The sequence below is a fragment of the Salmo salar genome, chromosome ssa06 (genome assembly GCF_905237065.1).
Source record: "Salmo salar chromosome ssa06, Ssal_v3.1, whole genome shotgun sequence".
Taxonomy (NCBI): domain Eukaryota; kingdom Metazoa; phylum Chordata; class Actinopteri; order Salmoniformes; family Salmonidae; genus Salmo; species Salmo salar.
In genome coordinates, this window is record NC_059447.1 from 80,588,423 (window position 1) to 80,602,269 (window position 13,847).

The 13,847-nt window shown below is 41.4% G+C and overlaps 1 protein-coding gene across 2 annotated transcripts in view; it reads right to left on the minus strand.

The window, feature by feature from the left end:
* Positions 1-13,847, minus strand: part of LOC106608183 (dynein axonemal heavy chain 8) — a 59,260-nt gene that overhangs the window by 13,238 nt on the left and 32,175 nt on the right. For both annotated transcript variants that reach the window (XM_014205977.2, XM_014205978.2), the window contains 5 exons: positions 11,758-11,921; positions 4,584-4,776; positions 4,233-4,355; positions 3,947-4,077; positions 907-1,060 (listed from right to left, as the gene is read on the minus strand). In XM_014205977.2, the coding sequence (XP_014061452.2) occupies positions 907-1,060; positions 3,947-4,077; positions 4,233-4,355; positions 4,584-4,776; positions 11,758-11,921 (765 nt within the window). The remainder of the gene's footprint in view (positions 1-906; positions 1,061-3,946; positions 4,078-4,232; positions 4,356-4,583; positions 4,777-11,757; positions 11,922-13,847) is intronic.

The following is a 13,847-nucleotide window of genomic DNA, read 5'->3' on the forward strand; positions in this document are numbered from 1 at the left end:
CTCTTCTTATTGGTGTCCTTTACTAGTGGTTTATTTGCAGCAATTCGACCATGAAGGCCTGATTCATGCAGTCTCCTCTGAACAGTTGATGTTGAGATGTGTCTGTTACTCTGTGAAGCATTTATTCGGGCTGCAATTTCTGAGGCTAGTAACTCTAATGAACTTATTCTCTGCAGCGGAGGTAACTCTGGGTCTTCCTTTCCTGTGGCGATCTTCATGAGAGCCAGTTTCATCATAGCGCTTGATGGTTTTTGCGACTGCACTTGAAGAAACTTTAAAAGTTTTTGAAATTTTCCAGATTGACTGACCTTCATGTCTTTTCTCTCTTTTCTCTTTTCTCTCACATTAAAAAGGCACGCCTGTTAATTGAAATTCATTGCTTATGCTTCTACACCTGCATTGCTTGCTGTTTGGGGTTTTAGGCTGGGTTTCTGTACAGCACTCTGTGACATCAGCTGATGTAAGAAGGGCTTTATAAATACATTTGATTGATTGATTCGAGGTGACTACCTCATGAAGCTGGTTGAGAGAATGCCAAGAGTGTGCAAAGCTGTCATCAAGGCAAAGGGTGGCAACTTTGAAGAATCTCAAATATAAAATATAGTTTGATTTGTTTAACACTTTTTTGGTTACTACATGATTCCATATGTGTTATTTCATAGTTTTGATGTCTTCACTATTATTCTACAATGTCTAAAATATAAAAATAAAGAACAACCCTGGAATGAGTAGGTGTGTCCAAACTTTTGACTGATATTGTATATATACTGTATATATTTACCCAAAAATATATGGGGGATTGGAAATTATGCAGACAATTACATTGATGGAAGCTACAATCTATCTGTAGTATTAAAGCTGATCTACCCCCTAAGAAGTTGCAAAAAAAACAAAAAAACGTATCACCTCCCCAGATGAGAGCACGTTATTGAGATACTCCAGGAAGGCCTCATCCTTGATCTCGTTGTCTGTGAAGATAAAGGTGATGCCTTTGCCGTCTGCCCCGGCTGTTCTGTAAAGGACCTTCAGGTCATCCATCAGGTTGCTGATGTTGTACGTCCTAGTTGGAAACAGGGGCATTAGGGACCAATTCTCAGCTGGACTCCCATTATCTCCTTAGTATACGGAGCATCAATTCATTATTATTATACTTCAGACAGGAATATAAATACATGTTCAATACAATACAGCTGGTTTTGAGACTGACTTGCCTAATTTAAATGCCTGTGCAAACAGAGGGAAAATAACTCTGGAGCACCTATACTCCACACATAGAGATGCATTCAAAGCTCTCCCTCGCCCTCCCTTTGGAAAATCTGACCATAATTCTATCCTCCTGATACCTGCTTACAAGCAAAAATGTAAGCAGGAAGCACCAGTAACTAGATCAACAAAAAAGTGGTTAGATGAAGCAGATGCTAAACTACAGGACTGTTTTGCTAGCACAGACTGGAATATGTTCTGGGATTCCTCCAATGGCATTGAGGAGTACACCACATCTGTCATTGGCTTCATCAATAAGTGCATCGATGACGTCGTCCCCACAGTGACCATACGTACATACCCCAACCAGAAACCATGGATTACAGACAGCATCTGCACTGAGCTAAAGGCTAGAGCTGCCGCTTTCAAGGAGCGGGACTCTAACCCGGAAGCTTATAAGAAATCCCGCTATGCCCTCCGACAAACCATCAAACAGGCAAAGCGTCAATACAGGACTAAGATCGAGTCGTACTACACCGTCTCTGACGCTCGTCGGATGTGGCAGAGCCTGCAAACCATTACAGACTACAAAGGGAAGCACAGCCGAGAGCTGCCCAGTGACACGAGCCTACTGGACGAGCTAAACTACTTCTATGCTCGGTTCGAGACAAATAACACTGAAACATACATGAGAGCACCAGCTGTACCGAAAGACTGTGTGATCATGCTCTCTGCAGCCGATGTGAGTAAGACCTTTAGACAGGTCAACATTCACAAGGCTGCAGGGCCAGACGGATTACCAGGACGTGTACGCGAGCATGCACTGACCAACTAGCAAGTGTCTTCACTGACATTTTCAACCTCTCCCTGTCCGAGTCTGTAATACCAACATGTTTCAAGCAGACCACCATAGTGCCTGTGCCCAAGAACACTAAGGTAACCTGCCTACCCGTAGCACTCACGTCTGTAGCCATGAAGTGCTTTGAAAGGCTGGTCATGGCTCACATCAACACCATCATCCCAGAAACCCTAGACCCACTCCAATTTGCATACCGCCCCAACAGATCCACAGATGATGTAGTCTCTATTGCACTCCACACTGCCCTTTCCCACCTGGACAAAAGGAACACCTATGTGAGAATGCTATTCATTGACTACAGCTCAGTGTTCAACACCATAGTGCCCTCAAAGCTCATCAATAAGCTAAGGACCCTGGGACTAAACACCTCCCTCTGCAACTGGATCCTGGATTTCCTGACGGGCTGCCCCCAGCAGGTAAGGGTAGGTAACAACACATCTGCCACGCTGATCCTCAACACAGGGGCCCCTCAGGGGTGCGTGCTCAGCCCCCTCCTGTACTCCCTGTTCACTCACGACTGCAGTGCCAGGCACGACTCCAACACCATCGTTAAATTTGCCGATGACACAACAGTGGTAGGCCTGATCACCAACAACAACAACGAGACAGCCTATAGGGAGGTCAGGGACCTGGCCGTGTGGTGCCAGGACAACAACCTCTCCCTCAACGTGATCAAGACAAAGGAGATGATTGTGGACTACAGGAAAAATAGGACCGAGCACGCCCCCCTTCTCATCGTCAGGGCTGCAGTGGAGCAGGTTGAGAGCTTCAAGTTCCTTGGTGTCCACATCACCAACAAACTAACATGGTCCAAGCACACCATGACAGTCGTGAAGAGGGCACAACAAAACCTATTCCCCCTCAGAAGACTGAAAAGATTTGGCATGGGTCCTCAGATCCTCAAAAGGTTCTACATCTGCACCATCAAGAGCATCCTGACTGGTTATATCACTGCCTGGCAACTGCTCGGCCTCCGACCGCAAGGCACTACAGAGGGTAGTGCGAATGGCCCAGTACATCACTGGGGCCAAGCTTCCTGCCATCCAGGACCTCTATACCAAGCGGTGTCAGAGGAAGGCCCTGAAAATTGTCAAGACTCCAGCCACCCTAGTCATAGACTGTTCTCTCTGCTACCACATGGCAAGCGGTACCGGAGCGCCAAGTCTAGGTCCAAGAGGCTTCTAAACAGATCCTACCCCTAAGACTTCTTAACATCTAGTCAAATGGCTACCCAGACTATTCACATTGCCCCCCCCCCCCTCTCCACACCACTGTTGTCATCTATGCATAGTCACTTTAATTAACTCTACCTACACGTACATACTACCTCAACTAACCGGTGCCCCCGCACATTGACTCTGTACCAGCACCCCCCTGTATATTGTTTTTTTACTGCTCCTCTTTAATTACTTGTTGCTTTTATTGCTTATTCTTATTCATAATTTTTTTAACTGCACTGTCGGTTAGGGGCTCGTAAGTAAGCATTTCACTGTAAGGTCTACTACACCTGTTGTATTCGGCGCATGTGACTAATAAAATTAGATTTGATTTGCATAACACTAATTGCTGCCCTTACTATGCTACTTTCATATTTTCCAAATCCTTTGCTCACATAGAATTAGGAATTAGAATAAAATGCATTTAACAAAAAATCTTGCATAAGTAAAAACAGGAAAGGCATCACCTATGCCTCTAATGCCATTCATTCCAATTAGACTGGTTTGAATTTCCTTTACCACAATGATGGCAATTATACTCTTATTCTGGAACTTTGAGGTTTTATGACATTGCCCCTTTAGTAATTTAATAGGATCTCTATGATCCATCGTGACCTACTTTACCTAACTGTTATTGACAATCAACCACATAACCCCTCGTACTTACCTGGTCAGGGTGATCTGGAATATACTGTATCCGGCTATAAAGGAAGCCAGTCGGGTGAGACTCTGTTTTCCTGATCCTCCCACTCCCACTAGCAAAGCGTTGCCACAGTCTGTCCGGATGATACGTGAGATCTGTGGGGGGGGACCACAGGATAGATAAAGATTCTCACCTTATCTAAAGATGTTGTTACAAAACCTTATTTTAATTAAACAAATGTTCGAAAAACAGATGACAGAGTAATATTGAGTGATTATGAATAACATGGCAGCCAGGATGTTAGTTTAACCTTGATGAGATGAGTCATGGCATCTGTAAAGAACACAAGGTCCAGACTGGCCCCTCTAACATTCTCATTGTACTGGCTCTGATAGATAATCAGCTTCTCACACAGGAACTCAAAACTGGGCACCTAATGATGAAACATTACTTTGGTTAGATACACATTTTGCAAATAGATGAAATCTAAACCTTCAAGGATTGCATCCCAAAACACCGATTATGCCTAGTACTGGACTGAAAAGCATGCAGGAAATACTGTATATTTTTAGTCCAGGATTTGGCTTAATCTGTGTCCAGGAAACCAGCCCTTATGTCTAGTTTGAACAACATAAGTCTACAATGTGCCTTGGCTCTTTACCAGTTCGTAAACTTTGGGGGCGTCCAAACAGACGTCATCTGCCTCATCTCCCGTGGGCTCGAGAGCCTCTCTCAGGAAGTCCACAAAGTAGGGGTCAGGGTGGAGGTCAGGGACCAGGCTGGGGTCCACGTGTTCCTGGATCACCCTGGATATGGCTTTCTCAAACCACACCTTGTCCTCAAAGCAGACAAACCTGCAGCACAAGGACACCATTGGTTTCATTCTCATGGACTGTCAGTCATCCATCTTTGAATTTGAGAATGGTTACGTCCAGGGGTGTAGTGCTGCCGTCCGCCAATTCTCATAAAAGTGCTTGTTTACTAAAGTTAGATCTCGATTCATCACATAATGATGAATTAGTATTCTACATAACAGAACCAAATATAATATAATAGCATAGTATAATGTTACATTCATACCAAAACACCACCTCATTTCTTATGAGATTTTTGGATGATTAGCTGAATGGTAAAGAAATGTTTATCATTCGGCCAAACTCAACAGCTCACCAAAAAACACATAAATAAAAGCGCAACCATTTCACTCGCATATGCGCCTAAACATTTTGCTTTACGACCTGGAATTTAAATTTAGGATCACTTTGAAAAATGAAAGATTCTCTTTATTACCTCAAATATTTGTTTTAATTGTGCAGCCCAGCGTGCAGCCCTGTTGCATTGGATTTGCTTATACTGTATAATATAGAGGTCGACTGATTAATCGGAATGGCCGATTTAAAGTTTTCATAACAATCAGAAATCGGTATTTTTGGACGCCGATTTGGACGATTTTATAAAAAAAATGTTTAGACCTTTATTTAACTAGGCAAGTCAGTTAAGAACACATTCTTATTTTCAATGACGGCCTAGGAACGGTGGGTTAACTGCCTTGTTCAGGGGCAGAATGACAGATTTTTACACTGTCAGCTTGGGGATTCAATCTTGCAACCTTACGGTTAACTAGTCCAACGCTCTAACCACCTGCTTTACATTGCACTCCACGAGGAGCCTGCCTGTTACGCGAATGCAGTAAGAAGCCAAGGTAAGTTGCTAGCTAGCATTAAACTTATCTTATAAAAAAACAATCAATCAATCATAATCACTAGTTAACTACACATGGTTGATGATATTACTAGTTTATCTAGCCTGTCCTGCGTTGCATATAATCACTTAGGTACACGTTGCTCCAACCATAAACATCAATGCCTTTCAATCAATACACAAGTGTATATATTTTTAAACCTGCATATTTAGTTAATATTGCCTGCTAACATGAATTTTTTTTAACTAGGGAAAATGTGTCACTTCTCTTGCAAACAGAGTCAGGGTATATGCAGCAGTTTGGGCCGCCTGGCTCGTTGCGAACTGTGAAGACTATTTCTTTCTAACAAAGACAGCAGACTTCGCCAAACGGGGGATGATTTAACAAAAGCGCATTTGCGAAAAAAGCACAATCGTTGCACGACTGTACCTAACCATAAACATCAATGCCTTTCTTTAAGCTAAAAGAAATCCAGGTTAGCAGGCAATATTAACCAGGTGAAATTGTGTCATTTTGCGTTCTTGCATACAGAGTCAGGGTATATGCAACAGTTTGGGACGCTTGGCTCGTTGCGAACTAATTTGCCAGAATTTTACGTAATTATGACATAACATTGAAGGTTGTGCAATGTAACAGGAATATTTAGACTTAGGGATGCCACCCGTTAGATAAAATACGGAACGGTTCAGTATTTCACTGACAGGAAAAACGTTTTGTTTTCGAGATGATAGTTTCCGGATTCGACCATATTAATGACCTAAGGCTCATATTTCTGTGTGTAATTATGTTATAATTAAGTCTATGATTTGATAGAGTAGTCTGACTGAGCGGTGGTAGGCACCAGCAGGCTCGTAAGCATTCATTCATACCGCACTTTCGTGCGTTTGCCAGCAGCCCTTCGCAATGCATTGCGCTGTTTATGACTTCAAGCCTGTCAACGCCCAAGATTAGGCTGGTGTAACCGATGTGAAATGGCTAGCTAGTTAGCCGGGGGCGCGCTTATAGCGTTTCAAACGTCACTCTCTCTCTGAGACTTGAGAGTGGTTGTTCCCCTTGCTCTGCATGGGTAACGCTGCTTCGAGGGTGGCTGTTGTCGATGTGTTCCTGGTTCGAGCCCAGGTCGGAGCGAGGAGAGGGACGGAAGCTATACTGTTACACTGGCAATACTAAAGTGCCTATAAGAACATCCAATAGTCAAAGGTATATGAAATACAAATCTTACAGAGAGAAATAGTCTTATAATAACTACAACCTAAAACTTCTTACCTGGGAATATTGAAGACTCATGTTAAAAGGAATCACCAGCTTTTCATATGTTCTCATGTTCTGAGCAAGGAACTTAAACGTTAGCTTTTTTACATGGCACATATTGCACTTTTACTTTCTTCTCCAACACTTTGTTTTTGCATTATTTAAACCAAATTGAACCCGTTTCATTATTTATTTGAGGCTAAATAGATTTTATTGATGTATTATATTAAGTTAAAATAAGTGTTCATTCAGTATTGTTGTAATTGTATTTATTACAAATAAATAAAAAAAATTGGCCGATTAATCAGTATCGGCTTTGTGTGGTCCTCCAATAATCGGTATCGGCATTGAAAAATCATAATCGGTCGACCTCTAGTATAATATGCTCTAGGAGTTATTGTTGTTATTGAATTTGTTTATACTGCATATACTCTAGGGGTGTGTGTGTGAGAAAGAGAGAGTGTGTGTGGATTTCTTTAGATATTGTTTTTATATACAGAGCAGTGAAAAAGTATTTTCCGCCTTTCTGATTTTCTTTATTTGTGCATATTTTTGACACTGAATGTTATCAGATGTTCAACTAAAATCTAATATTAGATAGAGTGACCAAATAACCCAAAAATGTGATACTTATTTCATTTATTATATAAACGGGTGGGTCTAATGCGGAACATTTAGAACAGACGACTGGGTCGGGTCCATAGATTTAAAACAAAAAGACTTAACGATTGGGTCACGTCTCCGGCAACCGAACCGATAGAACGAACGACCAGCCGGCTTGGGTAGCAACCCCAGATGTGTTGAGACTATATCTCGTGGAAGGATGAAATAGTATGAATAAATTAATCAAAATAGCGTTTTTAATGAAAATATGTCAATCATTATTTGAATATTGTTGGTAACCCGGTTTCAACACCCATGCCAATATATCCTCCAAACACCGGCTTCTCGGGAATTATCACTTAAATAAATAAAAGTTATGCAACACCCAATCCCCCTGTGTGAAAAAGTATTTGCCCCCCTTACACTCAATAACTGATTGTGCCACCTTTAGTTGCAATGGCTGCAACCAATCCCTTCCTGTAGTTGTTGATCAGTCAATAACATCAATGTGGAGGAATTTTGGACCACTTTTATCAATGCGGAGCTGCTTTAACTTAGCACATTAGTGGGTTTTCGAGCATGAACTGCAACATTTCAATTGGGTTTAGGTATGGACTTTGACTAGGCCATTCAAAAACGTTAAATGTGTTGCTTTTCAGACATTCTGATCTTGACTTGCTTGACTTTATGGATGGGATGGGTCCCGTTATGTCGAGCGAAAACCAAACACTGCATTCCGCAGTAAGATCCTCATACCAACGGTCAAGCATGGTGGTGGTAATGTGATGGTTTGGGGATGCTTTGCTGCCTCAGGACCTGGACGACTTGCCATCATTGAAGGTACCATGAATTCTTCAGGAGAATGTCAGGCCATCCGTCTGTGAGCTGAAGTGCAGCTGCGTTATGCAGCAAGACAATGATCCAAAACACACAAGCAAGTCTACATCAGAATGCCAGAAAAACCACAAATGTAAAGTCCAAACCTACAGTTGAAGTCGGAAGTTTACATACACCTTAGCCAAATACATTTAAACTCATTTTTTCAAAATTCCTGACATTCTAATCCTAGTAAAAATTGTCTTAGGTCACTTAGGATCACCACTTTATTTTAAGAATGTGAAATGTCAGAATAATAGGAGAGAGAATTATTTATTTCCGCTTTTATTTCTTTAATCACATTCCCAGTGGGTCAGAAGTTTACATGCACTCAATTAGTATTTGGTAGCATCGCCTTTGAATTGTTTAACTTGGGTCAAACGTTTCGGGTAGCCTTCTACAATCTTCCCACAATAAGTTGGTTGCATTTTGGCCCATTCCTCCTGACAGAGCTGGTGTAACTGTCAGGTTTGCAGGCCTCCTTGCTCGCACACATTTTTTTCAGTTCAGCCCACACATTTTCTATAGGATTGAGGTCAGGGCTTTGATGGCCACTCCAATACCTTGACTTTGTTGTCCTTAAGCCATTTTGCCACAATTTTGGAAGTATGCTTGGGGTCATTGTACATTTGGAAGACCCATTTGCAACCAAGCTTTAACTTCCTGACTGATGTTTTGAGAAGTTGCTTCAATATATCCACATAATTATCCTGCCTCATGATGCCTTCTATTTTGTGAAGTGCACCAGTCCCTCCTGCAGAAAAGCACTGCCACAACATGATGCTGCTACCCCCGTGCTTCACGGTTGGGATGGTGTTCTTCGGCTTGCAAGCCTCCCCCTTTTTCCTCAAACATAACGATGGTCATTACAGCCAAACAGTTCTATTTTTGTTTCATCAGACCAGAGGACATCTCTCCAAAAAGTACGATCTTTGTCCCCATGTGCAGTTGCAAACCGTAGTCTGGCTTTTTTATGGCGGTTTTGGAGCAGTGGCTTCTTCCTTACTGAGTGGCCTTTCAGGTTATGTCGATATAGGACTCGTTTTACTGCGGCTATAGATACTTTTGTACCCGTTTCCTCCAGCATCCTTCACAAGGTGCTTTCTGTTGTTCTGGGATTGATTTGCACTTTTCGCACCAAAGTACATTCATCTCTAGGAGACAGAATGCGTCTCCTTCCTGAGCGGTATGACGGCTGCGTGGTCCCATGGTGTTTATACTTGCGTACTATTGTTTGTACAGATGAATGTGGTACCTTCAGGCATTTGGAAATTGCTCCCAAGGATGAACCAGACTTGTGGAGGTCTACAATTGTTTTTCTGAGGTCTTGGCTGATTTCCCCATGATGTCAAGCAAAGAGGCACTGAGTTTGAAGGTAGGCTTTGAAAAACCACAAATGTAAAGTCCAAACCTACAGTTGAAGTCGGAAGTTTACATACACCTTAGCCAAATACATTTGTACACCTCCAATTGACTCAAATGATGTCAATTAGCCTATCAGAAGCTTCTAAAGCCATGACATCATTTTCTGGAATTTTCCAAGCTGTTTAAAAGCACAATCAACTTAGTGTATGTAAACTTCTGACCCACTGGAATTGTGATACAGTGAATTATAAGTGAAATAATCTGTCTGTAAACAATTGTTGGAAAAATTACTTGTGTCATGCACAAAGTAAATGTCCTAACCGACTATACTATAGTTTGTTAACAAGAAATGTGTGGAGTGGTTGAAAAACTAGTTTCAATGACTCCAACCTAAGTGCATGTAAACTTCCGACTTCAACTGTAAACCCGATTGAGATGTTGTGGCAGAACCTGAAACGAGCAGTTAATGCTCGAAAACCACAAAATGTCACTGAGTTCAAGCAGTCCAGCATGGAGGAGTGGGCAAAAATTCCTCAGAGAGACTGATCAACAACTACAGGAAGTATTTGGTTGCAGTCATAGCAGCTAAAGATGGCACAACCAGTGGCACCACATGTACGGCGTCATGTGGGCGCCTGACTTGCCTAGTTAAATAAAGGTTAAATAAATAAAAAACTTTTCAAAAAGGGGCGTTGGATTTTGCATAACTTTGTTCATTAAAACAATTAATCCATCCACCTGACAGGTGTGGCATATCAAGAAGCTGATTAAACAGCATGATCATAACACAGGTGTGCTTGGGACAATAAAATGGCACTCTAAAATGTGCAGTTTTGTCACACAACAATGCCACAGATGTATCAAGTTTTGAGGAAGTGTACAAATGGCATGCTGAATGCAGGAATGTCCACCAAAGCAGTTTCTAGATAATTTAATGTTAATTTCTCTACCATAAGCCGCCTCCAACATCGTATTAGAGAATTTGGCATCCAACCGCCCTCACAACCGCAGACCACATGTATGGCGTTGTGTGGGCGATCGGTTTGCTGATGTCAACGTTGTGAACATGGTGGCGGTGGGGTTATGGTATGGGCTGGCATAAGCTATGGACAACAAACACAATTGCATTTTATCAATGGCAATTTGAATGCACTGAAATACCGTGACGAGATCCTGAAGCCTATTGTGAGGCCCATTTTTTTGTTGCTGTGACCAACAGATGCACATCTGTATTCCCAGTCATGTGAAATCCATAGATTAAGTTGATAGATACAATTTATTTTAAATTGACTGATTTATTCATATTAACTGTAACTCAATAAAATCTTAGAAATTGTTGCATGTTGTGTTTATACTTTTGTTAGTATAATATGTGTAAAAAAATATGCACAAATACAGAAAATCAGAAAGAGGGCAAATACTTTTCACAGTACTGTATATAATGGTCCAGGCAATATATATACAAAATATTATTAAGATCTGATCATTTGAACATGTATTCACATGACTTGATTCATGAAATAACAGTAACCCCATGTGTCCAATGACTAAATATAGTACAATATCAAAAACTCACACTGTCGACTGACGCTTTCGCAGATTTGACACATTTCTTCAGATTTGTCCATCAGTAAGCTCAGAGAACAAGTATAACAGAGTACTTTTTTCCTTTATGGACATCAATGGGTTAAACATAGAACCATTTCTTAAGCCATTATGTGTAGGTATAGGCAGACGTTGCATTTGGAGGGTGAATATAATGCATATGCTTTAATGATATTCAATAGGCTACATCAATTTGTACAAACTCTGATTGAGAACTTATGCAGTAAACTTTTTTGTTGGTGCTCGGCAGATAAAAAAAATTGCACTACATCAATGTTTACGTAATTTCTCCAGACCCATCCCTCAGCTTTAGAGGAAACCAAGTGGCAGGGCTGCCACTGGGTTGAAAAAATTATTAAGGATTGTGACTTTATCACTGTGAATGCAAAGTGTTCTGTTCATAACAGGGACCCCATTCATTCCAGTACTGTACCTGTCTGCGATCACCCTGGTGCATTCACACTTGAACAGCGCCAGCAAGGTGGGGATATCATCACACTCATCTGCCTTGATGATGAGCATGCCCTGCCAGATCCTTGACAGGTCTCTCAAGTTGAAGATGTAGTGGAACTTTGAGGGCGTGGGCAGCATTTTCACCTGAAAGGTCATAGTACAGGGATACATTAACATTTAGGAACTTCAGAGATGTTGTGTTCATGCACTGACTGATCAAATACTATTCTGGTCCCAGATCTGTTTGTGCTGTATAACCAATTGACCCTTCGCTAAGCCCCGCCACAGAATTTTGGCCAACCAATTGCAGCGCTCCCTTGGATAGCAACTGTCGCTTACCATGCTCGAGAACAACCAGCCTTGAACAATCTCTAGATTCAAATGCATGGAAGCCAATAATGGCAGTGGCAAAAACAGAGAGTTTATCAAAAAAATGATTGTTTAAATGGCTAAATAATTGAACAGTGCACAAGGGCTAGAGTATGTATGTTAGCTAGCTAAGTTAACTATATTATTAATATAACTCTCATCTACTGTCAACATCAGGATACATTTGAGAGCACTAATTAGCTCCAAAAGTGGTTAGTAGCTTTGACTAAAAACGAAAACATTTGTCATAAGAAACTAGCTCCCTGGTATACAGAAAATATCCGAGCTCTGAAGCAAGCTTCCAGAAAATTGGAACGGAAATGGCGCCACACCAAACTGGAAGTCTTCTGACTAGCTTGGACAGACAGTACTGTGCAGTATCGAAGAGCCCTCACTGCTGCTCGATCATCCTATTTTTCCAACTTAATTGAGGAAAATAAGAACAATCCAACATTTATTTTTGATACTGTCGCAAAGCTAAATAAAAAGCAGCATTCCCCAAGAGAGGATGGCTTTCACTTCAGCAGTAATAAATTCATGAACTTCTTTGAGGAAAAGATCATGATCATTAGAAAGCAAATTACAGATTCCACTTAAAATCTGAGTATTCCTCCAAAGCTCAGTTGTCCTGAATCTGCACAACTCTGCCAGGACCTAGGATCAAGGGAGACACTCAAGTGCTTTAGTACTATATCTCTTGACACAATGATGAAAATAATCATGGCCTCTAAACCTTCAAGCTGCATACTGGACCCTATTCCAACTAAACTACTGAAAGAGCTGCTTCCTGTGCTTGGCCCTCATATGTTGAACATAATAAATGGCTCTCTATCCACCGGATGTGTACCAAACTCACTAAAAGTGGCAGTAATTAAGCCTCTCAAGAAAAAGCCAAACCTTGCCCCAGAAAATATTTAAAAAACTAATCGGCCTATATCGAATCTCCCATTCCTCTCCAAATAAATTGAAAAAGCTGTTGCGCAGCAACTCACTGCCTTCCTGAAGACAAACAATGTATACGAAATGCTTCAGCCTGGTTTTAGACACAATCATAGCACTGAGACTGCACTCGTGAAGGTGGTAAATTACCTTTTAATGGCGTCAGACCAAGGCTCTGCATCTGTCCTCGTGCTCCTAGACCTTAGTGCTGCTTTTGATACCATCGATCACCACATTCTTTTGGAGAGATTGGAAACCCAAATTGTTCTACACGGACAAGTTCTGGCCTGGTTTAGATCTTATCTGTTGGAAGATATCAGTCTGTCTCTGTGGATGGTTTGTCCTCTGACAAATCAACTGTAAATTTCGGTGTTCCTCAAGGTTCCGTTTTAGGACCACTATTGTTTTCACTATGGTGGTTGAAGATATTCGGAAACATAATGCTAACTTTCACCGCTATGCAGATGACACACAGCTGTACATTTCGATGAAACATGGTAAAGCCCCAAAATTGCCCTCACTGGATGCCTGTGTATCAGACATAAGGAAGTGGATGGCTGCAAACTTTCTACTTTTAAAACTCGGACAAAACAGAGATGCTTGTTCTAGGTCCCAAGAAACAAAGAGTCCTTCTGTTGAATCTGACAATTAATTTCGATGGTTGTACAGTCGTCTCAAAACTGTGAAGGACCTCGGCGTTACTCTGGACCCTGATCTCTCTTTTGACGAACATATCAAGACTGTTTCAAGGACAGCTTTTTT